A 24690-nucleotide genomic window follows, 5' to 3' on the forward strand; every position below is an offset into this window, starting at 1 on the left:
AGTGCTCCTGGCCATCCACCAGATTAACCGGTTTGGGACCGGTCCATTTTGGAACGTCACGCCGGTTAGCCGAACCGTGCAGAGTCGGTGCATATCAACAGGCTGCAACACTATCAAGCGTGAGGATAAGTACTGCTTTGGTGGTAATACGGCCATGTTTGACACCTGTATGGCCAAGTTTGCTGAATGGGGTGCCGATTCCCGTGCTCGGCTGGCTCAGGAGGTAAAGCAGTCGACAGCAACTTGGAAGATTGTAAACAGTCACTTCAGCCCCTACGATCACTACTACGAGGCTGGAATGAACAAGTGGTTTGATGCTCTGAGAAACTCCGGCGCCCGGGTCTTCCTGCATGGCCACACTCACGGTGAAAAGCACGACTACGCGGAGTCTCTTGGTGTTCATTTCGTCGAAAATGGCGCTGGTGGTGGCAGACCGAAGGAATATGCGAGTACCATTCAAGACTATGCTACCAAGTACGTGAAGAACGAGTGGGCGTACAATCCAATCGAGTACGGCTTCTTTTCGCTGCAAGCGTCGAAAGACTGGCTGAAGCTGCAGTACCACACGACGGACGACAAGTGGAATTTCACGGAGAAATGGGAGGACATGACAATTGGTGGCGTGGCAACCAAGCATTGCTGGTACATCCCGGCTGATGGATCGGAGGGTAGAGCCTGCTAAGACGAGCAGAACGGGAGGGGGGGGGTATGCTCTAGAATTATCCAAAAAGTCCTTATTTTTTGTTTAATCAAACTCTGACCAACTTCTTCTCACATATTCTTACAAATATCCAACCACATCAACCGCGTACATGTAACATGATCATCTTGCTATAAAAGTTGTAAAAGTCAACCACATCAACCGCGTACATGTAACATGATCATCTTGCTATAAAAGTTGTTTGACGGCCAGTATTAGCTAGGACAAAATCATAGGTTGAGTTTAAAACAACATGATGAAGACCACACGCTCGTGTCGCGCGAACATTGACCCCATATTAATCCTCGTTGGGCTTCCGGAATTCTTGTTGAGTTGTTGGAAATTTGAAGAGTGAGATTAATCGTGCGCTAGCTACTTGTGGTCCTAGTTCGAGCTGATCTACATCTAGCCTGTAGCAAAAGGGTAAAGTCTTGGGCAGCACGCTGAAGAGTGCTGCATGCCACCAATCGCAAAGCCACCTGAAGGAGCATGGTGCCACCGACCAATAGTCTTCTGTGTGGTGCGTGTGCCTTGCCTGTACGTCGTAATCAACGGTAGATGACTACATGTTGACGTGCCTTTCAACACTCCCACTCACGTCACGCTTCACCACCGGAATGATACCAGTCGACGACCGTAAAAACTGAAACTGTGCCGTCCCAACTGGTTTGGTCACCATGTCCGCTAGCTGGAGCTTGGTTTCGACATACTCTACGGCAACACTCTTCTCTTGGACGCGCTCGCGAATGTAGTGATGGCGCAAATCAATGTGTTTAGTGCGTGTCTGATACCCCACGTTCTTCGATAGAGCAATCGCTCCCTGATTGTCTTCGAGAATGATCGTGGCTCCCACTTGTTCGCAATCTAGCTCCTGTAGCAATGTTCTTGCCCACATCACTTCTTGCGCACACAGCGATAGAGCCATGTACTCAGCTTCAGCAGAGCTCAAAGCCACAGAGCGTTGGTATTTAGCTTTGTACACCACAGGGCCGCCATCTAGCAGCAGGAGCACACCTGAGACGGAGCGTCGATCATCCAGGTTGCTTCCCCAATCCGCATCGGTGTAGTCGCGAAGTTTATCAGGGCTAATCGAAGCATCAAAGCGCAAGCCATGGTCTGATGTCGTTTTCAGATACCGCAATATACGAATAGCATCCTTCCAGTGCTTCCGCCCAGGATTGTCGAGAAATCGGCTAAGATGAGTAGTGGCGTAAGCAATGTCTGGTCTCGTACTAGCAGCAATGTAAAGCAGAGATCCCATAAGCGCCCGATACGGCACACGACGCATTTCAGCCAATTCTTCATCAGTCGATGGGGAGTCTGCTCTCGACAATTTAAGACTCGCCTCGCACGGATTTTCAGCAGTTTTTGCACCATCTTGCTTGAAACGACTGACGACGTCCATGATGTATCTCTTTTGGGAAAGACAGAGGACGCGCTGTTCGACATTGTGATTCAGCTCAATTCCCAGCACAAATTTGGCAATTCCGAGCTCCTTGAGTCGAAAGAGCTGCCTCTTCTTCGATGCGATCAATAGGTCATCAACGTAACGACAGACAATAACCAGACTTCCAGCGTTGTCATCATCATCGTCACCATGCCGATACACGAATATACAAGGATCTGTACACGACGTAGCAAAACCAAACTCGATGAGCGCCGAGTGGATGGTGTTGTGCCACACCTGAGAAGCTTGCTTTAGTCCGTAGATTGATTTATCTAGTTTGAGAACAGATCCTGAAGGAACTTTAACTCCTGGTGGAGCTCTCATGAACACTTTCTCCTTAAGAACGCCATATAGAAAAGCCGTATCCACATCAAACTGGAAAATCAAGAGCTGTTTTTGGCAGCACACCGACAGGAATATACGAATGGCATTCATGCTGGCCACTGGGGAATACGTATCGTGAAAGTCAACACCTTGACCATGCGTGAAGCCACGCGCAACAAGTCGAGCTTTGTAGCGAATGATTTTTCCAGCAGCATCACGCTTCAGTGCAAAATCCCATTTGCATCCGACGGGCTTCATCGTGCTGGTGCGCGGAATTACGATCCAGGTGTTATTCCGCTCCAAGGAGTTGAGCTCCGCAGCAATCGCTTCTTGTCATTCCTTCTGGTCGGGTCCAGTAAAAGCTTCATCAAAAGTGCTAGGCACATCTGCAGCAAACGCAACTTCTCCTGCAATAAGGGCTGTTTCCGTCCGTGATCGCTTTGATGGTCGATCTCCTGTCTCCAATTCATTGACGTGACTGCCATCATAAACCACCATCGTGCCCGAATCGCTCTCATTTGCGACGACGGAATCTCTAGCACGATAGTCACCTCGGTTGCCCGATCCGCTGTAAGACACAATACTTGTCGTGTACTGGTCACTAACACGGCGGTTCTCCGTGGGATGAAAAACCATAACATCCTGGCGTTGAGAAGGTTCTGGAGCTGGTAATTGCCTCGGGGCGGCGGGGCTAGTGAAAAAAAGAGCAGGAATGCCGTCTGGGACGGGAAGTGCAGCAACTTGAGCTGGGGCTTCTTGGACATCTTCCATGATAATGTCCACGTCGATGCTGCCGGCGTTCAGCTCTGGTTGCATAAGTTCATCGTCCACGTCGATGCTGCCGGCGTTCAGCTCTGGTTGCATAAGTTCATCGTCCACGTCTTTCCACACAATGTACTCAATTGGTCAGTCACGAGGAGCTTCAGCGTAGACACCATCAACTTGACGCTCATCTAGCGCTAATGATCGACTGAGTTTCACCTTCCCTGTCTCCAAGTCGACGACGCGATACGCTTTTGCCTGCTCTGCGTATCCGATCAGCATGCACTTGTAGCTCTCAGCGTCAAGTTTAGTACGCTTTTCCTTGTGTACATGCGCGTAGCCAATGGAGCCAAAAACTCGTAGATGATCCAAACTTGGGCGTTTGCCATGACAGATCTCGTATGGTGTCACGTGGGGATTCACATTGTTCACGAAACGGTTGAATAGGTAGATTACGGTGTTCACCGCTTCCGCCCACCACTTGTAACTTACGCGCTTGTGATGCAGCATGGGGCGAGCCATTTCCATCACAGTTCTGTTTACGCGTTCTGCTAAGCCGTTTTGCGGGGGAGTGTACGGTGTCGTCAGCTAGTGAACAATGCCACTTGCTCTGCAGATACCGTCAAACGTCTTGTTGACGTACTCTGTGCCGTTGTCCGACCTGACCGCCTTGATTTGGTGGCTAAAAACTGATTCTCTACGAGGGCCTTGTATTTCCGAAAGCAGTTCGCCACCTCGCTCTTCTTCTTCAAAAAGAAGCCAGCAATGTAACGGGAGTAATCGTCGACAAACAGAAGAATATACTTCGATCCGCCACTCGATGCTGTTTTCATCGGGCCCATCAGATCACTGTGGACGAGCTCGAGAACGCGACTTGTCTTCACCGCACCTGTGCTCCCCGGAAAGCTACTAACCGTGTGCTTCCCTTTCATGCATCCTGAGCACAATTCGCCGCCTCTCGCGGTGATCGACGGCAATCCTGTTGTGGCCTTAAGGGTACTCAAGATGCGAGCTTTCGAAGCATGACCCATACGAGCATGCCATAACTCCCACTGCGTCGAAACAGGTTTGTGCTTCACGACAGCAGCTCGTTCGGGCTCAACATAAAGCTCGTAAGCTTTGCCCACCTTTGGCACCTTGAGAATCGTCTTATTTCTTCGCATGAACCAGCAAAACGTGGATCCAAACTTCACTACGAGTGACCGAGAAGTGATTCGCGGTACAGACAGTAAACGACGATCGAGCTTCGGAATATGTAGTGCATTCTGCACAACGATTTGTTGGTCTTCGTAACCTCGAATGTGGATGTCCCCAATACCCACCGCCTCCATTGCAGCACCATCTGCGACGGTTACTCGAATAGACTTTCAGTGGTCGGTACGTGACAAAATCCTCCTTTTTCGGCGACATGTGCGAAGATGCACCGCTGTCAATCAGCCACCCTTCACCACCACCTTGGTGAACCATGAACAGCGTCTCGTCGCCGCCATTCTGGTGAGAACTTCTGCAGTCTTCCTCCTTGTGCCCACGCTTTCCACAAGCAAAGCACTTGCCACCAAATTTATTCTTGGATGGACCACCGAGTTTCTTGGTAGCCCTCGGCTGCACCTTCGACTTTGTTCGTGAGTTAGGGCGGGCCTTGAATGCCGCCTCTTCCGACTCTTGAGTTGCTTGCTTGTCGTGCTCCTTAAGCAACTTCTCCTTCACTTCGATGAGAGTTACGTCTCGGGTACTCTCGACAATCGACACTATGGTGCTGTACTCAGCAGGCAAGCTGCCGAGCAACACTACCAGTTGCCGTGCGTCATCTATCCCGTCGCCAACAGCCTCCAGCGCCGTTACCAACTCGTCATATCGGTCAAGATGCGTGGCCATAGTTTGCCCTGGCTCCATTGCAAACTCGTGCAGTCTGCGGGTCATCGTCACGCGATTCTGCAGGGTAGAGCGGTTGTAGTACTCCTTCAGTGTGTCCCACGCTTGCTTCGCTGTAACAGCAGTGCGTATCTTGGTCTGGTGTTCCAGAGACACCCCCTGAGCGATGCGTGCCAGCGTCTTCTGGTCACTCAACCTCCACGCCTCATTCATCTCGTGTTCTTGCTTCACGACGATGAGATGGTCCCCGAGGCCCTTTCGTGCGAGTGCCATCCTCATATTAAACTCCCAATGGAAGTAATTGTCGGAACAGAGCAGGTCGTCGGGCTTCTTCATGGTACTCTTCGTCGAAGCGCCTTGAAATCGTAACCTGTTGAGTTGTTGGAAATTTGAAGAGTGAGATTAATCGTGCGCTAGCTACTTGTGGTCCTAGTTCGAGCTGATATACATCTAGCCTGTAGCAAAAGGGTAAAGTCTTGGGCAGCACGCTGAAGAGTGCTGCATGCTACCAATCGCAGAGCCACCTGAAGGAGCATGGCGCCACCGACCAATAGTCTTCTGTGTGGTGCGTCTGCCTTGCCTGTACGTCGTAATCAACGGTAGATGACTACATGTTGACGTGCCTTTCAACAATTCCACACAAATATTAATACTGGGAGGACTGCTTTAGCTAGCTGGGCAGCCTAACCAATTTTATTACATTGACGGTGTGTGCGCGATTGTTACCTGAGTCGATGGTCCACAGACTGACCCTAGGGGTCCAAAATATTTAGCGTACGTTCTGTGATAAGTGTTGTGTGAATGCTGCTAGGAAGCCCAATGCGAGAAGCGCTCATTATTGAAGACAAAGACACGCATCCGCAGCAGTGGTAATAGCTAGCGCAAGCTTTGGATGCTTCGTTTAATTATCACAGGGTCGTAATATCTCCAGCTGGTCTCTCGTCTACGCCACCTTATCCAGAATACTTTCAGCAAGCTGGCCCAATTGATATTTTTGTGCTTTCGCTTGGACACACTTGTCTTGGCTGAACATGCTGCAACAGCTCGCCTTTTCTCGACGTTTATGAAGCAATAGTCGTCTCTGTCGGCTGCTCTTTAGGCCATCCATTTCTTACTTGCAGAAATGTTAAATATTACTTCGTATTATATATTTTTTTAAGATTCATAAATTTGTATACCGGTAGCTGTTGTAGTGTTTCACTTTTATTTTTACCACACATAATCAACTGTCCTCCCAGGCCAAAGCAACGCCTCAAGTCTGGATAATTTTACTACCTCTTTCACTACAGCCATTTCAATCTACGACCTGTGCTCTCCTCCCGGGGCAACGCTCTGGGTCGCCTATAATATTAGATGCGACAACGAAACTTGTAATGAATGCATTGGCATTATTATACTCCTCGGGTAGATTTCTTAATGGGTCTTGATTAAACCTGGTCTCGGATTAAGAGCGATGCCTAAATAGAAAAGCACCCGACTTTTTTTTTTACGAGTACCGGTTCTCCGATTTGTTTGCTCTCTCGATTTGGATACGTATCCGACTGAAACTTCACCATCCTAATCCCTCCATGTTGCCCACTCGTCCCTACGATAACATCACATTACCAAAGTATTGGGCGGCCCTCGGCCTTCTACATGCCACGAACCCAGACGTAACTTTCGACTTGGTGTCGCTCTTTCGTCGCGTCCCAGCCTGAACTTCTTCATTCTTCGATTTGCCTCAGAGAGCAGACACGAGAAATTATCCAAAGCAAGAACAATGCTGAGCTACCGGTACAAGGCTTTGATACAAGCAGTGATGATGCTTAGTATAGTAAGGACTTCACGTGGCGCACCAGACCCAGCGTTAGCTAAGTACTCGCTGTCAGCCTTTGCCATCGGCGACTGGGGCACAGCTGTGACCAAGGGGTCCTGTTGCTCGCGTTCTGCAGCATACAACAACTACGATATTAACGCCGAGGACGTTGTGGCGAGCCTGATGGATATCCAAGCGGGTGAAACCGGTATAAAGCCCAAGGTGATCATCGGACACGGTGACAATTTCTACTGGACGGGAATAAATAGCCTAGAGGGTCGTGACTCGCGCTTCGCCACGACATTCGAAGAGAAATTTAATGGTAGAAACATCAAGACGATCCCGTGGGTGAATGTAATGGGCAACCACGACTACGGTGGTGCCAGCTACGTGTGCAACCAGGGAGACAACAACGCCCGATGCGCCAACACGGCTGCACTACTGCAAGCTCTGGACTACAAGTTCAAGTGGCAATCGGAGTACACGAGTCCGAACGACAACCGCTGGAACCTGGACGACCACTTCTACGTGCACCATATCGAGGACGCAGCTACGGGCGTGAGTATCGACATTTTCAACGTTGAAACAAACGATGCTGACGTTCACGGAGCCCACCTCATCTGCTGTCAATGCTACGGATACTCGAATGGTGACAGCAAGGGGTGCAACAGCGTAGCTAGAGGAGACAAATATTGTTGTGGTGGTGACACGGCCATGTACGATGCCTGCTTTGATAAGTTCGCAGACTGGGGAAAAGACTCGCGTAGTCAACTGGCAGAGAAAGTGAAACAGTCGACGGCGACGTGGAAGATTGTTAACAGTCACTACGGACCGTACGATCACTACGCTGAAGCCGGGATGAACAAGTGGGTCGATGTTCTAAGAGGCTCTGGCATCCAGGCTTTCCTGTATGGTCACACTCATGGTGAAAAGCACGATTACTCGGAATCATTGGCCTTGCATTTTGTGGAGAATGGCGCTGGAGGTGGCATCCAGAAGGAGTCTGCGAGTGGCATCCCGCCGTTTGCGACCGCCTACGCGAAGAATATGTGGTCGTACTCTGGCGACGAGTACGGATTCTTCTCTTTGGAAGCTTCGAATGATTGGCTAAAGCTCCAGTACCATACAACTGACAGCAAATGGTCGTTCACGGAGAAGTTCGCTAATACAACGGTTGGCGGCGTAGCGACCAAGTACTGCTGGTACATTCCCGTCGATGGCAGCGAAGGAAAAGCGTGCTAGATACGTAAGTTTCAACACCGCGTTGAATATGTTGCCAGCTCTGGGTAAGTATGCTGAACGAAAGCGAACGTTTCTTTTTTTTACCACATTCAGTGAGACACAAAGGTTAAGCGAGCCAAATAGTGTAAGTACGATTAGCAAGGATACTTTGCTTCTCCTGGGAGGCGTTTAAGCTCAATCTATGATTTTGACCTAGCTAATACGGGCCGTCAAACATTTTAATCAATTATAGCAAGATGATCATGTTACATTTACGCGGTTGATGTGGCTGGGTTTGTGGAATTTGTCTTATTTGTGGATATTGAAAGAATACGTGAGAAGAAGTTGGTCAGGGTTTGATTAAACAAAAAATAAGGACTTTTGGGTAATTCTAGAGCAGACCCCCGCCTCAGTTTTGCTCGTCTTAGCAGTCTCTACCCTCCGATCCATCAGCCGGGATGTACCAGCAATGCTTGGTTGCCACGCCACCAATTGTCATGTCCTCCCATTTCTCCGTGAAATTCCACTTGTCGTCCGTCGTGTGGTACTGCAGCTTCAGCCAGTCTTTCGACGCTTGCAGCGAAAAGAAGCCGTACTCGATTGGATTGTACGCCCACTCGTTCTTCACGTACTTGGCAGAATAGTCTTGAATGGTACTCGCATATTCCTTCGGTCTGCCACCACCAGCGCCATTTTCGACGAAATGAACACCAAGAGACTCCGCGTAGTCGTGCTTTTCACCGTGAGTGTGGCCATGCAGGAAGACCCGGGCGCCGGAGTTTCTCAAAGCATCAAACCACTTGTTCATTCCAGCCTCGTAGTAGTGATCGTAGGGGCTGAAGTGACTGTTTACAATCTTCCAAGTTGCTGTCGACTGCTTTACCTCCTGAGCCAGCCGAGCACGGGAATCGGCACCCCATTCAGCAAACTTGGCCATACAGGTGTCAAACATGGTCGTATTACCACCAAAGCAGTACTTATCCTCACGCTTGATAGTGTTGCAGCCGGCATTGTCGGTTTTCGCGTAGCCGTAACACTGACAGCATACGAGATCGGCAGCGTGAACATCGGCGTCGTTCGTGTCGACATTGAAAATGTCGATACTCACTTCTGAGGCTGGGTCCTCAATACGATAGACGTAGAAGTGTTCGTTTGCCATACGCCAACGGTTATCGTTAGGACTTTTGTATTCCGCCTCCCACTTGAGTTTGTTATCGAGGCCGTGGAACAGCTCCTCCGTACTGTTGCAGGGAACGAGCTTGTTTCCGCTACTACAGATGAAGTCAGAGCCACCGTAGTCGTGGTTGCCCATAACTGCCACCCAGGGGACATTCTTGATGTTGTTTCCGTCGTATTTGTCTTCAAACGACGCAGCAAAACGTCCATCCCGTTCGCTGAGATAGTTGATTCCGTTCCAGTACAAGTTGTCCCCATGGGCTAGGACAGCCTTGGGCTTGATTGACGCTCCGGCTTCGATGTCCATCAACGTTGCCACCACCTTTTGGGAGTGGAGATCGTAGTTGTTGGAGTCACTTCTGCAACATGAGCCCTTGTACAGCGTTGCACCCCAATCACCAGTAGCGAAGGCTGACAACGCATACTGAGCCGATGAAGGATCCAGTGACAGATCCACTGTCAATTTAGCAGTCACCGTCAAGGCGGCTGGAGCTCTTACCAAGCAGAAAGCTACAGCAGCGTTGAATATTTCTCTGTTATTCAGCATACTCGTTTCGAATTACTTTGTCGACGGAACGTGACGGTTGTGCGTTTCCAGGGGAAATGAAGAATGAGGAGCTAATAACTTTAATCATTCGTACATGTAGATGGTTGATGGAGTTGTAAAGAAAACCTGTGGATACACTGCTTTGAGGTACAGTACATCGCAATCGATTACGATCAGACTTACCGCTCTACAGATCCCGAAGATAATCAAGGAAAATTATTTACGAAACCGTTTTATCCTAGAAAAGAAAACTGCAAAAAAATACAGTACGGTGTTGCTATCAAAACCTGGGATCCAGTCTGGGTCAGTAAACCCACGAGATTTGAGCAAATAAGAGGTTCCAGCTGCCCCGCGTACAGACACCTCGAGTTATTATCTGGAGATATTAATAATGCACGGAAAGCGTAGCTCTACCACGAGGTTAAGGCAGTTTTGGATCATGAGCAGTAAACATTAAAAATAAACACTGCGTCATGAACTGTACGTCTGCCGCTACAGCTACAGTACCACCTCAACTCCGCTGTCTTGTCGTGATTCAATGATCGTTGATAATCGATACGTAATAGAACGCCATCCAAGCTTGCGTGATTGCTTCCTGTTTTTGTCTAAGTAAGGCTCAAAGAGCGATGAATAAAGTACCTGAGATTGTACATACCGGTCCACAGTACAATCCATACTGTATCGTGGCGTCGCACTTTGTTACTGATAGTAACTTACTGAACCCGGATCCCGACTACGGATTTTTGGGCATCATCACCACAAACATGAATACAGTGCATCCATAAACCTCAGATTTTGATGTACAGTACAGGCCACAGAAAGCAGTTTTCTCTTTCGACAAGACTTAAGAATTAAATGTACGAGCTGGACACATAAAATGTAAAATAGGGTTGAGTGTTCGTTTACTCCTCAAGAGTTGTAAGTCCTGACCGATTAAATTTAACAAATCGACATGACAAACCTTTTTACAGCTACATGTAGGACAGTTGAACTCAAAATAAAGTAAAGTCGATGTGCCGCATATACAGAAAGCGGAAATTCTACCAGTTCGCCTATCTTGCATGTACCCAGCTTCAAAGAAACTTCACAAGAACAATATATTCTATACTACTAACTTCAAAGAAATACTATACACGTATGCATTTGTTAATTACAGAGACCTTGTTATGCTCACAGACACTTCACGTACAGAGTAATCGTCTGGTGCAAAGCGAAGCACTAAATCTTCTATACCCTGTTATATCTGCTCAAAATGCGTTTTTAAAAGGCTTGCTCTGAACTGATCTTCCATATTACCTCTAAAAGTATATTTTATTCAGGGGATTTTTGTTGTTTGCTTTGTTGCCAAGACCATGACGGTATGCATCACCATAATCCACGAGCTACAGGTTGTGTTCGTGAGATAAAGGAATGAGCTCCGGCTAACAATTCTTTCAGTCACACGTATTCAAATACAGCCCCCCCCCTAATTTTTTATTTGAGATAGGCTCGGCGCGATTGAAGTTCGTAGTCAGATCACCTTGATGTTGCCAAATCCTAGTCTAGAAACTGCGGCAAAGAAACTCCAAATGTGTTCAAAGACACATTGTCATGACACGAGAGGGATTCATGTCAGCCATATGGCTAAACGCTCTTTCCAGTGTGTCGATTCCGTGACGGTAAAAGATACCGTAAACCCCTGATTACTTTTATTGTGGTCGCATTTTTTTTAGTTCATTCTTCTTTTTTCGTTGGAGAGAGCAACCCCCGGAATACCAGGAACAGTAAAAATGCTGAACTACAAGATGCTGGCCGACGCTGCGGCGCTGCTAGCCATTATGGGTGATTCGAGTGGCACGACAATGAAGGCAGGGCTTACGACAGCTCAGCCTTCGACTTCTGTGTCAGACCCGGCATCGGCTAAGTACTCACTATCGGTCTACGGCATTGGCGATTGGGGGGCGACGCTGTACAAGGGGTCGTGCTGCGGAAGTAACTCCAACAACTACGACCTCAACTCCCAAGAAGTCGTAGCGACTTTGATGAACATCGAAGCAGGAACGTCCATCAAACCCAAGGCCGTCCTTGCCCATGGTGATAATTTCTACTGGAATGGCATCAACTACCTTGGTGAGCGTGACAGCCGATTCGCTGCGTCATTTGAGGCCAAGTACGATGGAGAAAACATCAAGAACGTACCGTGGGTGGCAGTCATGGGCAACCACGACTATGGTGGTTCTGATTACATCTGCAGTAGTGGAGACAAGCTTGTTCCGTGCAACAACACTGCAGAGTTGTTTCAAGGTCTTGAGAACGAGCTCAAGTGGCAATCTGAGTACACGAGCCCCAACGACAATCGCTGGGCTATGGACGGTCATTTCTACGTCCACCGGGTAAATGACCCTGCCACGGGTGTGAGCATCGACATCTTCAATGTCGACACGAACGACAATGACCACAGTGCCGAACTCATTTGTTGCCAATGCTACGGGTACGCGAAAAACGACAGTTCCGGCTGCAACACGATTACTCGGGAAGGCAAATATTGTTTTGGTGGTGACAAGGCCATGTTCGACACTTGCAAGGCCAAATTTGCTGAATGGGGCAACGAGTCACGCGCTCAAGTGGCAAAACTGGCAGCCAAATCTGATGCAACGTGGAAGATCGTCAACAGCCACTACAGTCCGTACGACCACTACGCCGAGCCTGGCATGAAAAAGTGGTTTGATACTTTGAGGAACTCTGGTGTTCGAGCATTTCTTCATGGCCACACTCACGCTGAGAAGCACGACTATTCGAAGTCTATTGGAGTCCACTTCATCGAGAATGGTGTCGGTGGTGGCCGTCAGTCTGGCAAAGTGAGTACCATCCAGCCTTATGCGACGGACCTCGTCAAGAACGTGTGGTCGTACACGATTGGAGAGTACGGTTTCATTTCACTCCAGGCGTCGAAAGACTGGCTGAAACTACAGTATCACACTGCCGACAGCAACTGGAAGTTTACGGAGAAATGGACAGACACGACCATTGGTGGCGTGGCGACCAAGCACTGCTGGTACATTCCGTCTGACGGATCAGAGGGTAAGGCATGCTAGCGGAGGTGTGCTGGAGAATGATAAGTTCGCTACAGACCTAAACGAAGTGTGCTGCCTTTGGGATAAAAGAACTGTGACCAAACACGAAACTTAATTGTGCAAAACAATGAAATGCAGTATTCATTTTGCTTAATTGTGCAAAACAATGAAATGCAGTATTCGTTTTGCTTCATTGTGTGTACATCAATTTCACAAACATCGACTACAGTATACTGTAGTAGCTAGCTGTGTCAGCAGTGTTCCACCAATCGTTGTGTCAATCCAGTTCTCCATGAAGTTCCACTCGTCGTTCGTCATGTGGTATTGCACCTTCAACCAGTCCATCGAAGATTGTAGCCAAAAGCATTAGAGTGTATGCCCACTCGTTCCTCACGTACGTGGCAGCGAACGCCTGGTTAATACTTGCACTTTCCTTCTGTCTACCACCAGCAGCGCCGTTCTCGACAAAGTGAATACCCAGTAGTTGTGAGCTTTCGTCACGTATGGGTGGGAAAGAATGCATACAAAATCATAATATGTGAGCTCCCATATTATGGGAGCTCACAAAAAATTCTTAAACAGCGATTGGTCTGTGGATTTCTCCATTGTTTTACCTATTATTTTGCCAAAATACGGTGATATATATAACAGCATTTAGTAAGTATCAGACTTACCATTTTCAACCAACGATGAGCGTTCGGGTGGACTTGTCAAGTCACCCTAGATCCCGCAAGGAGCCAATGACCTGATACGGCTCACACCGCGTGAGGCTTGCCAGCTCAGGCTTCAGCATTCGTCTTCGGCGTGAAATCATTATTTAGTCACAAAAACTAGCTCGAGCTGAGTTTCCATTTAGAAAGTTGACCACGTCAGGACCAATGCACGAAACAGCCTTAGCCCTTTCGCGATTAATAAATACAGGACAATGCGTTTTTATAGGGATTTCAATTGCTGTTTTGGTACTTAATTTTGTTATTTCGGGATAGGTAGTAGTACTAGCAAATCAGTATTAGTTTTCTCTAAGAAGACATAGTAGTATTAGGTGCTACTAGTTCTACGTAGTACTATAGTATAACGTTGACAATGACACTACAGGTACTACTAACGCCGTGCGTTGCCCATGAATATTATTGAAAAGTATTGCGCTTCCTCATTGTGGAAGTCGCTCTCCAAGTCTTACTTAATGAACATTCATTTCAATAAGAATACACACTTGGTAGGAGCTTAGAACGGTGCAGTGTTTCCGTCACTTGGCTACACATAAGGCTGTTTGAATGTTGTTCTTGTCCGACCGGGTCAATATTCACCCATTCTGAGATAAAGTTTCGCATTTCATCACGAATTGCGATCGTTTTACGTACAGCTCAATCAAACTGTTTTTCTAACGCAACTGCGGCCAGATTTCGTACAGGTTTACCGAGGGTCTGCGATCCTCTGGATACATTATAAGTATCCATAGAATAATACTGTAGTACTAAAGTGCTGCGTAGTATACGTTTTTAAAAGTATCAAAATGCATAATAAGAACAGGTTGGAATTTAGACAAGTGAAAAGTTACTAAGGTCTGCAACCAGTTTCATATCGAAAACCAGTTTTGTAGCGTCAAGAGCATGCCCAATCAGAGCGGGCTATTTAAAAAAAAATAACGTTATTGGTAAAAACACTAAGTGCTTGTGAACCTGTCATTCACAATAGCAAATCGATTGTGATTTGACTCGAGACCGCTCCTTTTGCCACCATTGCTACAAATGGCCCCATCGTACAGCCAAAAAGCCCTCGACTGTGCAGTTCAGCGTGTCCAAGGCGGTGAGCCAGCCTCCGCCGTTGCCGTGGACCTCAACATTCCAGGAAGCACGCTGAGGAAGTGGGCCCGCAACGCAAAGAACGACGTTACCCGACAGCGACGAGGTCCAAAGCCTCTGCTGCCGACAGAGGCTGAGGATGCAATTCAAGAATGGGTCATTGGACGCCAAATTGTACGCCAACCGGTAGGACGTGCCGAGATCATGAAGAAAGCGGTGGAAAAATCTGAGCTGGTCGCTGGTAGGGCTGTCACTGGAGGGTGGTACACGCGGTTCCGAGAGCGTCATCCCGAGCTCACGGATCGCTTCGCTCAAATGCTGTCTAAAGCTCGCAATACGGTTGATTATACCGACGCTCACCAGCTATTTAACTCAATGGCAAAGGTCATTATCGAAAATGGTGCTACAGCCGACCGCGTCTTTAACGTCAATGAAACCGCATTCTACAAAGCGTCGAAGGGAAAACGTGTGGTTTCCGCTCGACGCTCTAAAAACGTGTGGACATCTGTTCCAACTACAAGTTTTCACATGACAATTATCGCTTGTGGAAGTGCCTCGGGCTTCGTTGTGCCGCCTGTTTTTATTGTTCCTGGAAAGACCGTGCCGCTGGATATTCTTAATAGCTGTGACGCACCTGATGCTGGTATTACGGCAACCCCGTCTGGTTTCATAAGTTCGACCCTATTTGAGTCATGGCTCGTGTTTTTTTAGAAGTCTGTTCCAGCCACCGAAAAGCGTCCTCTCCTCTTGGTAATGGATGACTCTACCTCCCATTACTCGCGCTCTATTGTCGAGAAAGCAGTCGAGCTAAAGATTATAATGGTTTGCCTGCCTGCGAACGCAACACACCTTTTTCAACCTCTTGATGTGACTGTTTTCGCATCGTTTAAGGGTAAACTTCGTGCTCTAGTGAATATTTTGGCGATGAGGATCCTGAGGGAGGGTGTTCGATTGACAAAGCTACCGCGGTAAGGATTTCCTGTTTGGCCTGTACGAGATGTCTTTTTTCCACCAACGTATCGTCAGGATTTCGAGTGTGTGGGCTATATCCACTATCGCTGGTGAGAATGCACCAGTGCATGACAATCTACACACGAAATGGAAGCCCGGCGGACTTCCGGATTGCAGCCTGGTTGATGGGTGAGCTGGCAATACGCCGTGAGATTCTGACGCTGACACAGCCATCGACGAAGATAAGAAGAAGAATGACGGCCTCTGTTGGCGGTTACATTTTGACTGCTAAACGGCTGGATGAATTGGAGCAGGAAAGCACAAACAAAACAAAGCAGAAGAAGAGACACAAAGCTACAGACGCCGCACAGGGGACTGTAGAGGCTCTAGGAGGCAAATAAAACTTCACACACATTTGCTGTTAGCTAACAACCGATTCAAGTGCAGATACAATATATGTGCATGTACTTACCATTTAGCGCGGAGAATTAACCGTGCAAGACTGCACGGCGACATACCCTGCTCCGATGCAATCGGGGGGACTCGAACCCACACCAAATACCCTGGCCCTCAATAACACTGCCGTTAACCGACTGAGCTGTCAACGCTTGTTTTAGGAGCTGTGTCTCACCCGTTTTGGTCCTTCGGTTTTTGTAAATCAATACCCTTAACAGATGATTGTAATAATAATTTCAGCCTTGACCTAATCACAAAATTGTCTCATGGGCGATCTGGTGATATTGGCTACAGCCATACTGGATATAAGTTTAAAAGTGACACGAAACTGGTTGCTAAATATTTTCACTACATTTTGCTATTGTGGATTTAACGCGTGATCTCACTTGCTGAGACGCAACAGAGGCGGTTTAACCCTTTAGCTACCAGACCGCTTAGAGGTTCACCTGGACCTGTAACAGAGCGTTTTGCAGATTCTTATTGGTTAAAAAGTGGCATGTACATCGGACAGTGCAGCCCACGACATTCTTAGCGGTCCCATCGGACCTATAGCAGCATCTGGCGGAGTCGCGATATGGGGCCAAGTCGTGTTCGTAACCGCGGTCTAAGCGGCATAGAGGTTTCAGCTTGCCCCCGCACACCCCGGCACGATGTCGGGCGAGAATTTAGCTGGTTGGGGGGACCTGGAGGCGCTGCAGGAGTACGCCCTTGACGACATCGCCGTGGAAGACCTCGTGGAGGACTGGGAGAGGCTGGCTGGTGACGATAACGGCGTTCAGACTGGCGGAGAAGACGCGTGGGTGGCTGACGAAGATGATGGTGCTCAAATTGATGAAGACCACGCGTGGATTGCTGGCGATAAAGCGGGGCTCGGTGGAGATACCAGCGGCGCCCAATGACGAGAAGGAGGTGTTGTACGGCGCAGTGTCAGTATGGGACAGCATGTTGCGCGTAGTGAGAGTGTTGCTGGAGGCTACAGTCAGCTCACAGCCGATGCAGGTTGCCGCAGCGATCATGGAGAGCAGTGCTGTGCTGCTGAGGTGCAAATCCGAGCCACCGAGGCCTCGCTTATCATCGGCGGTGAGCAGCCTCGCCCTACGTATCTGCCGCGTGGTGTCAACGCATTGCACAAGGACACTGGAGCAGATGTACAGAGCACCAATTGTACCCCCCTAACTGCATTCAGCATATGCACACCAAGCGTCATGGGGAAGTCGTACATGGAGTCGCTGAACATGCAGAGTGGACTACACGTCGTGGTGGAACAGCAAATAGCCAAAGCCTATCGTGAGAATGGAGAATATGGATTATTTTCGCTGTTTTTCACTTCATCGGGTCGCAGTAGCTTGCTTTCGTGGACATCCGCTGAAAAGTCTGCTCGAGGACAAAATACACCCACGGAGAGCGAGTTTGATGCGTATTGCGGGCTGGAGATTGCCATGAGCATTTACATGCTGAACGATATCAGTGAGTATTGGTCGGAAAAGCGTTTTCTCGGTCAGAGTTCATTCCCAGAGACCATGGAGAGGACGCGGTTTCAGCATATTCGAACGGCCCTAAAGTTCTATGCCAACGGTGACGAATCGATTGACAAGGTGCGCGATCCGCTGTGGCACAGCAGAGCAATACTCGGGCATTTCCAGAAGCGGTTTGCAGCGTTTGCTACCCCCACTGGAGTCAGTGCCATCGACGAGATGACTGTGGCAACTAAAGCGCGCTCAAGAGCGCGCACGTACATGCCCCCAAAGCCGGATAAGTACGGCGTTCGCTTCTACGCTGTGGTAGGCTGGGACACGCTGTACGTGCATTCTCTATGGGACGACGGATCGGGCAGCATGCAGCATTCGATGCCAGCCCATCGTTACACCGATCAGTTTCCTGTGCTGCGTACGTGCCTTCACAATGCGCTGGCGCTTCCAGACGTCGAAATCAGCGGTTAATCTGCCACAGCACTCTGGATCAGCATGGTGGGGCATCAATCTAAGGTTCTGCGCTCTCCTAGCGAATATCGACGCACTGTTTTCGACAATTTCTACACGTGGCACACCTTTGCTAAGGCAATTCGTGCTTTTACCGACGGTGAAATGCATACCATCGGCACCGTGCATATGAGCCGGATTGATAAGTGAAATAAACCAGCCGTGGAGAAGGCTGTAGAGCGAGTAGCTGAGTCGGACAGTGACTATCGGGTGTTGGTTGCTGCTGTTGACAAAGAGCCCGGGTGGAAAAAGAAAATGCTGATCATCAAAAGGCGCAGAAGCGTCTTCCGAAAGCACAGCAGAGCGAGTTCAAACCAGAGCTTGTGCTTGCGGAAAGAGCTGGCTACATCGTTTTCAAAGATCGAAAGGTAGTCATCTTCTACTCGAACGATCTGCGAGCAGCTCCGTCGACTCGAACCCTGCCCGGCTCATCTCAAGAGGCTGTCGACTGTTGTCATGGCCTCTATCCAATTGAGCGCTGGACAGACGACCGTGTTTTGCATCGCACGATATTCATGGTACCAACCGTGATTGCAGTTTACAACCGTTACATGAGCGGTGTTGATCGCGCTGATCAACTGCGATCAAACAATCCATCTCGCCGTCGTGAGAAGCGTCTGGACATGACAATTTTTACCTGGTTGGTTGATCTGGCGATCAACAATGCCTTCGCTTTGCTGAAAATCACGACGTCATCGACTCTTACACTGCGCGATTTCAAACGGCGCATTTCGGACGTCTTGACGAGCAATGAAAAGAATATTCGGAGACGGAAATTACGACGTGAAAAGTCGAGGAAGCGTGAAGCATTCGACGAAGTTGTTGGGGTTGACACTTCGTTCCACATCATTACTCCTAACGCTACGGCACACAGCAATTGCAAGCTGACTTGCTACCTGTGTAGCATGCGAGGAATCAGCAAGAAAGCGAAGTACGGATGTACTAAATGCGAGAGGGGCTTTCACGTGGGGTGCTTCAGTGCATTCCACTACCAAGATGTCTTCAAATGCGATCTACATTTATTCGCGATGCTCTTGACGCGGTGTGTAGATCGACGACGCAGGATCCTGTGGCGTTTACACGAAAGCGCGTCAATAGATCAATCACAAGAGTAGCTGACCTAAAGCTTCCAGACGCTTGCTAATAGAATCACTCACCATGCTTTCATCCGGCCAGTTGTTTACCAGTCCTCTTCTAACGCACTCAGGAACCGCTCCGCTCATGCTTCCAGTTTTCATGTAAATATACTTGCGACGGAGAATAGCGCGCACGACAGGGTTACGCCGTCATTTGCGCGACAACGTGTCCACAAGACGAGCTGCTGTCTCTTGCAGCTCGCCCCCGTAGACTGCCCGGTCGCACTCGGAAGATCCACACCAACCGCAGATATGCTCGCCTTCTATGCTCGTCGTCAAAATGGATATAAACAGGAGGGGGTTTCAAGTTATAGGGGGGTATAATTTGGAGAGGTTGTGGGAGCAACTGTGATTGGTGGATTCTTATCCATTCTTCGATTTGATTTGAACTCTTTAACCTCATTAAACCGCTGATAATCGTACAAATACTATGGTACGCGGTAGGTCTATGTTGAATGCGGGTCACATAAGGAGGGATGACCTCACTACCTAACTGCCTATCAAATCGTGCCATGACAGGGAGGCCCTGGGGAAACGGGGCGATCGTGAAGTCGCCAAACAACCTCCTCCAACAGTGTTGAGTGCGGTGGATAGCTCTCGTTTACGCCTTCCAGGTAGACAGACAATTTGTATGAAAACGCGCATATTTCCTAGTAACGTAGCGCGAGCTCATTGCCCGTTTTGGACTTTGTAAAACTGAGGCGACAGCAATGATATCCCCTCCCATCCATATAAAGTACTGTATCGGGTTAGAGTGTAGATCCAATCTGCGATAGCATCCACTAAAACTAGGGCCGCACGAAGACTGGGATACCTTTGCAGTCTTGGATCGAATAGTTCATAGTGCGGTCACTCTTCGCTTACCGTGTGTGCTAAAGTTCTATGGTTGCAAAATAATGTATGTTACAGAGAGCTTCAGTTTTTACGACATTGACACTGGTGTATTGACACAGATGTTCGAAATCGACTCCATTTACCGATTTCTATTCAGCTAACATACCGGCTTCAATAAGTTACTCCGTACACAAAAGACATGCGTTTCTATTTTAGTGTACGCATGTATACAAACGAGTAATTACATAGTCCAAGGGGGAAAGCACTTAGATTAGCATCCGCACGCTGTATTTATGACTGATCTAAGTACAAAACTTCGGATGTGTAATAAGCTTGCATTCTGAGCTCATAAAGTTTGGTTGGCTATACAGGGGTACACGGACACATATTATTAGACACCATGAAAAACTACTTTAAGAATTCAGCTTGTTTTATCTCTCTTGCTCCTGCGTGGTTTCATTTTCCGTATTTCAAGCTCCTAACAACTGATGTAGAGAGGTTGAATTAGGTAGGATTTAGTACCGCTACTCAAGGTGTAAATCAACTCAGACTAACAAACCCGTCGGTTTTAGTCTTGCAGAAACCAGGTACTTATCGTGATAGATTTAAAAGAAAGTTTCGCACATTTTTCATTTGATTTTTGTATTTTTATTATCGTTTGCCCATTTTCTCAAGAAGACCCATAATACGTTTTCAAAAAAATGTTCCATTTTCTGAGCCTTTTTAAACTAGCCTGACTGCTGGTGCAGGTTCTCAGTTTAGTGTGCCTAGGGCTAGGTGCCAAAGTCAGGTTTGTGCCAGTGGTGTGTGCGCATTGAGCTGTTGGTCTGCACAGTTTGCAAGCTCTCCCTCGCGCCTGAAGCAGCATGCGTTCAGGCCTACCATGACCGTGCCCACACCGACGTTCTCCGGCCAAGCAGCAAATGTGCACACGCCTTTTTGACTACACAGACCAGGCAAGCACAGAAAACGACGCGCTGTGCCTGCCACCAGGTAGCAGCTTGTCTGTTATGGTTATGTCAGACGCACGGACGCCCTCTTCACATAGCCACTTAATGGCAAACAGAGCTACTGATGTAGAGGCTGGTGGCATGCCAGACAGCTCTAAGCCCACAGGCAAGAAGGGAGGCAAAGAGAATAACACGATGGCATGCAAAAAGGACACCGCTGGATTGGAATGACAACATGGTGCGCGACTTAATGACACTCGCTATGAGACTCACGCCGAGCGCTTTAGCAGGCGCGCTTCAAAGGTAAACACATTTATGGGCACATTTCGATGAAGCATAAACCCACATACTCGCAACGACGGCTTCCACTGCAAGCGCAACTAGTTCGGGTGGGCTGGGCATCGCCATTCAAGTATATTATAAAATTTGGTGGGCTATTGCAAGCCGGCCAGACGCACAGCGCAAAACTCGGGAACCTGATCGTACCTTTAGTTCCCAAGTTTTTACAAAACTGGGGTTTTGTTATAGCCCCCTGCCCCAATCAGGTCATCGCTTAGCTCTATCCCTAATTTAAACACCAGACCGAGAGCCAGCACCAGTCAGCGCGACCAGCCCCTAATTTTAGCAAAATATAATCTAATAGCTTATTTAATTAGCACAACAACAAGCAGCACCCAAAAACAGTTCTCATGAATTTATAAAATTGAAGAAGGAGATATATCTCTACGAAGCCATTTCTGATTGGCTACTTTGACTTTTTCTTAAAACGTTCATGTTTTCTCTTTTAATTTAGAATTAGAGGGAGCGCTACAACCTTTGTAAAACGTATTAGTTGAAGTATTTCATTTACAATGCCTCCGACCAACAAGCGACGAAATCATGTCCGGAACATGGAACGTAGGCTCCACGACTCTTTCTACCGCCTCAAGATTAATCCCAACATAACCAACCGCCCACAAAGCACCGAAGTAGTAAAACGATGAGCGGTGCTGTCCGCAGCGGTAGTGGCCTATTTGCCAGCAATCGAGCAGGACGAGGTCGCAGAGAAGAACAATTTGACGTCGAGAAGGTATATGCTAAACGCTGGGTAAATGGCTATGAGTTTTATCTTATCCAGTAGGCTGGCTATCATGACCTCACCTGCGAACCAGCCCACAACATTGTATGAAAGCTCAAAGTGGATTTCGAGATCAACTTCGTCTGGTTATATCCGTCATCAAGAGGAAGAAAGCGCCCCACACGAATGAAGAATCGGCAGCGCACGGATTCACAGCCTGAGTAAGCTTTAAGTTCGCTGCGCCCTTAGCAAGTATCTACATAGTACTAAAAAATTAAGAACAGATGCATAAAGACTTTTTCACTTAGATCTTAAATACAATAGACATCAAAATGAAAAGCGCAGCACCATTTTTTACATTAGCATTTCACCAGAAACAGCACTTTTAGTAAGCTACAAAAAATTGCGGAGATACACGAAACTTCAAAAATAAAGTTGACTCCGTAATTAATGAAAAACCTTTTGCCACAGTAGCTCTATTTTATTATAACTCGCATATTACATGACTGTATTTTGAATTTATAGAGATTGCTATAAGATGGCTAAAGTGGGTCAAGTTGAAGACAACTTCATGTCACAAAACGGTTCCGTGGAATTCAAACACAAATGGTGATATATAATTTCACAATAAAAAAAACGCTACTTTTGTCCGTGATCGTAAAAATGAAAAAGTGATCTAGCTGCCTAGATTTCAGTAAAAGAAGGTTATGAAATCTTTCGTGAAAGTAAAACTCTAGTGACATCTGCGTTTTGTCGTCTTCGTGCTCTACAGAGCCCCGGTAGGGTGTGGGACGTGGCAGCGTCGCTCGGCGACGTGCTGGTATCGATCGCGTCGCTGGTGCCGAAAGCCGCTCGTCGCGTCGCATTCTGTACGCTTTGTGGGTTCGTTTACGTCTTTCCCTGGCCTTACTGGTCATTGATTGGTAGTGTGAAAGCACGGAGTGATACAGTTTGCTGTCCTCGTTTCCACAACATGCACACACGCCCGAATTTTTTTTCCACCAACGCGCGGTCTGATGGGACAAGGCGGTTTCTGGTAATGTCTTGATGGCTCAGCTCTCCGCGGCGGGGTTTCCGTTTCGGCTGAAATGTTCGAAGCACTGCCTCAGCTCCCTGATATCCCTTGTCAACGAGGGCCCCCTGCGAAAGGGTTTTGAGCCCCTTATCGTCCTGTCCCCGATCGTGAGGTGTCTTCTGCATGCGGTCCATGGGAATGGCTCTACGGGCGATCATCATGGCTTAATTCGATTTTGATCCGGGCACGTGGGACTAGACTTCACGACGGTATGCATCTCAGCATTCAAGCTTGTATCCGTACAGATTGTGCTTGTCACTGAAGTAGGTTTTCTTCTCAGTGAAATCGCCACTTGGCCGTGAGCAGGCTCAAACTTGACGTCGGCAGCGTAGAGAGCATATGGCTAATTGCGAAAGGTCTTGTTGCTTTCACGCTATTGAGTCATGGTCACCGATTTCACAAACTATGCGAAGAGGATAGGTTCGATCACCGTCGACGGCTTATACGTCCTCTTCTCATGCGTGATTTCCCTAAGATCAAAGGCAACCGCGCTTTCCCCCTGTGCCATTGTGTTTTAGGATAGCTAATATCATGAACATTGCATCCTTCGCGCTGGTCTGACTTCTTCGGCCTCGTCCCATACTCCACAGAGCATGCATTGGGCCCTCACCTCCGTCCACAAGAAGCCAAATCCAGCTTGAGCAAAGTTTGTCAGCGTTTTAAGTACCCGGCTGCCACCTTGAAGGACAAAAGAGTCCATCACTGATGACTGGGTCTCCAGCACCTCTTCTTCGACGTAGTCGGCATACTCGCCAAAAATAGCTGCGCTTCGCTCTAGGTTTTCGTCCTCTTCACTCAGTAGCAGCCGCAGACTTGCCACTACGTCTGCTGCCTCCATGGCAATTTCCTAACTAAGCCAGTTTTTTATTTAGGTAAGCTGTTACAGACAACGACGGTGAAATCCGCCACCCTCTGAACGCCATCCTCCATAGTAGTTCTTTTTTGTTTTCGCGACACGAAAATCCGTCGCACATTTTTATTCAGAGATTAAACGAATTAATTAGCAAAAAGCAAAGTTGAAAACCTCAACGTCTACTGGCTGGCAGGCCGCTGTACTGTTGGGCGGTAGCTGGCAAACCACACTTTGGCATCCATAAAACTGCTCTCCTGCACTGAGTATACATGACCAACCGGATGTGTTGGTAGCTCCACGACTATCACACTATTTAATAAAGCAATTATATAAAATCAGCAAAAGCAAAAGATATTACCGTGCTGCAAACCGCTGGCATAGTCTCATAAACGCACTTAGACCCTTCTCATCGCTTTCCTTACCAGCAAGATACGTTTGAAGCCATCGCGTTTGCTGCTCTTTGAAATATTGTATCATTAAATCTGTACAAATACTAAGCAACAAGCGTTTTAGATCACATTGTAAAAATAAATTAATAAGAAGACGATTTACGCATTCTTCTCGTCGCACATCCTTCATAAAGGTTACCAAATCGTGAGAGAAGTGTATTAACGGCGCTGCACTCTGGCCCTTTAAGGTTTTGCTATTTTGGGCACTCGCAAAGTCTTGGATGTTCTCTTTATCGTCTTGCCAGTCGCGA

The 24690-nt window shown here is 47.9% G+C and overlaps 3 protein-coding genes across 3 annotated transcripts; 2 read left to right on the plus strand and 1 right to left on the minus strand.

Annotated features, from left to right (window-relative positions):
* Positions 1-7083: 7083 nt before the first annotated feature.
* Positions 7084-8142, plus strand: PITG_20340 (uncharacterized protein; the record flags this gene model as incomplete). The annotated part of the gene is made up of 1 exon (XM_002895827.1): positions 7084-8142. One exon carries the CDS (start codon positions 7084-7086, stop codon positions 8140-8142), a length of 1059 nt encoding a protein of 352 aa, XP_002895873.1.
* A 403-nt stretch (positions 8143-8545) lies between these two features.
* Positions 8546-10285, minus strand: PITG_20341 (calcineurin-like phosphoesterase, putative; the record flags this gene model as incomplete). The annotated part of the gene is made up of 2 exons (XM_002895828.1): positions 8546-9721; positions 10259-10285. The coding sequence occupies 2 exons, from the start codon at positions 10283-10285 to the stop codon at positions 8546-8548; spliced, it is 1203 nt and encodes a 400-aa protein (XP_002895874.1).
* A 1580-nt stretch (positions 10286-11865) lies between these two features.
* Positions 11866-12918, plus strand: PITG_20342 (uncharacterized protein; the record flags this gene model as incomplete). Its single annotated transcript, XM_002895829.1, has 2 exons — positions 11866-11904; positions 11959-12918. The coding sequence occupies 2 exons, from the start codon at positions 11866-11868 to the stop codon at positions 12916-12918; spliced, it is 999 nt and encodes a 332-aa protein (XP_002895875.1).
* Positions 12919-24690: the final 11772 nt, after the last annotated feature.

The sequence above is a fragment of the Phytophthora infestans genome, genomic scaffold, assembly GCF_000142945.1.
Source record: "Phytophthora infestans T30-4 supercont1.129 genomic scaffold, whole genome shotgun sequence".
Classification (NCBI taxonomy): domain Eukaryota; phylum Oomycota; class Peronosporomycetes; order Peronosporales; family Peronosporaceae; genus Phytophthora; species Phytophthora infestans.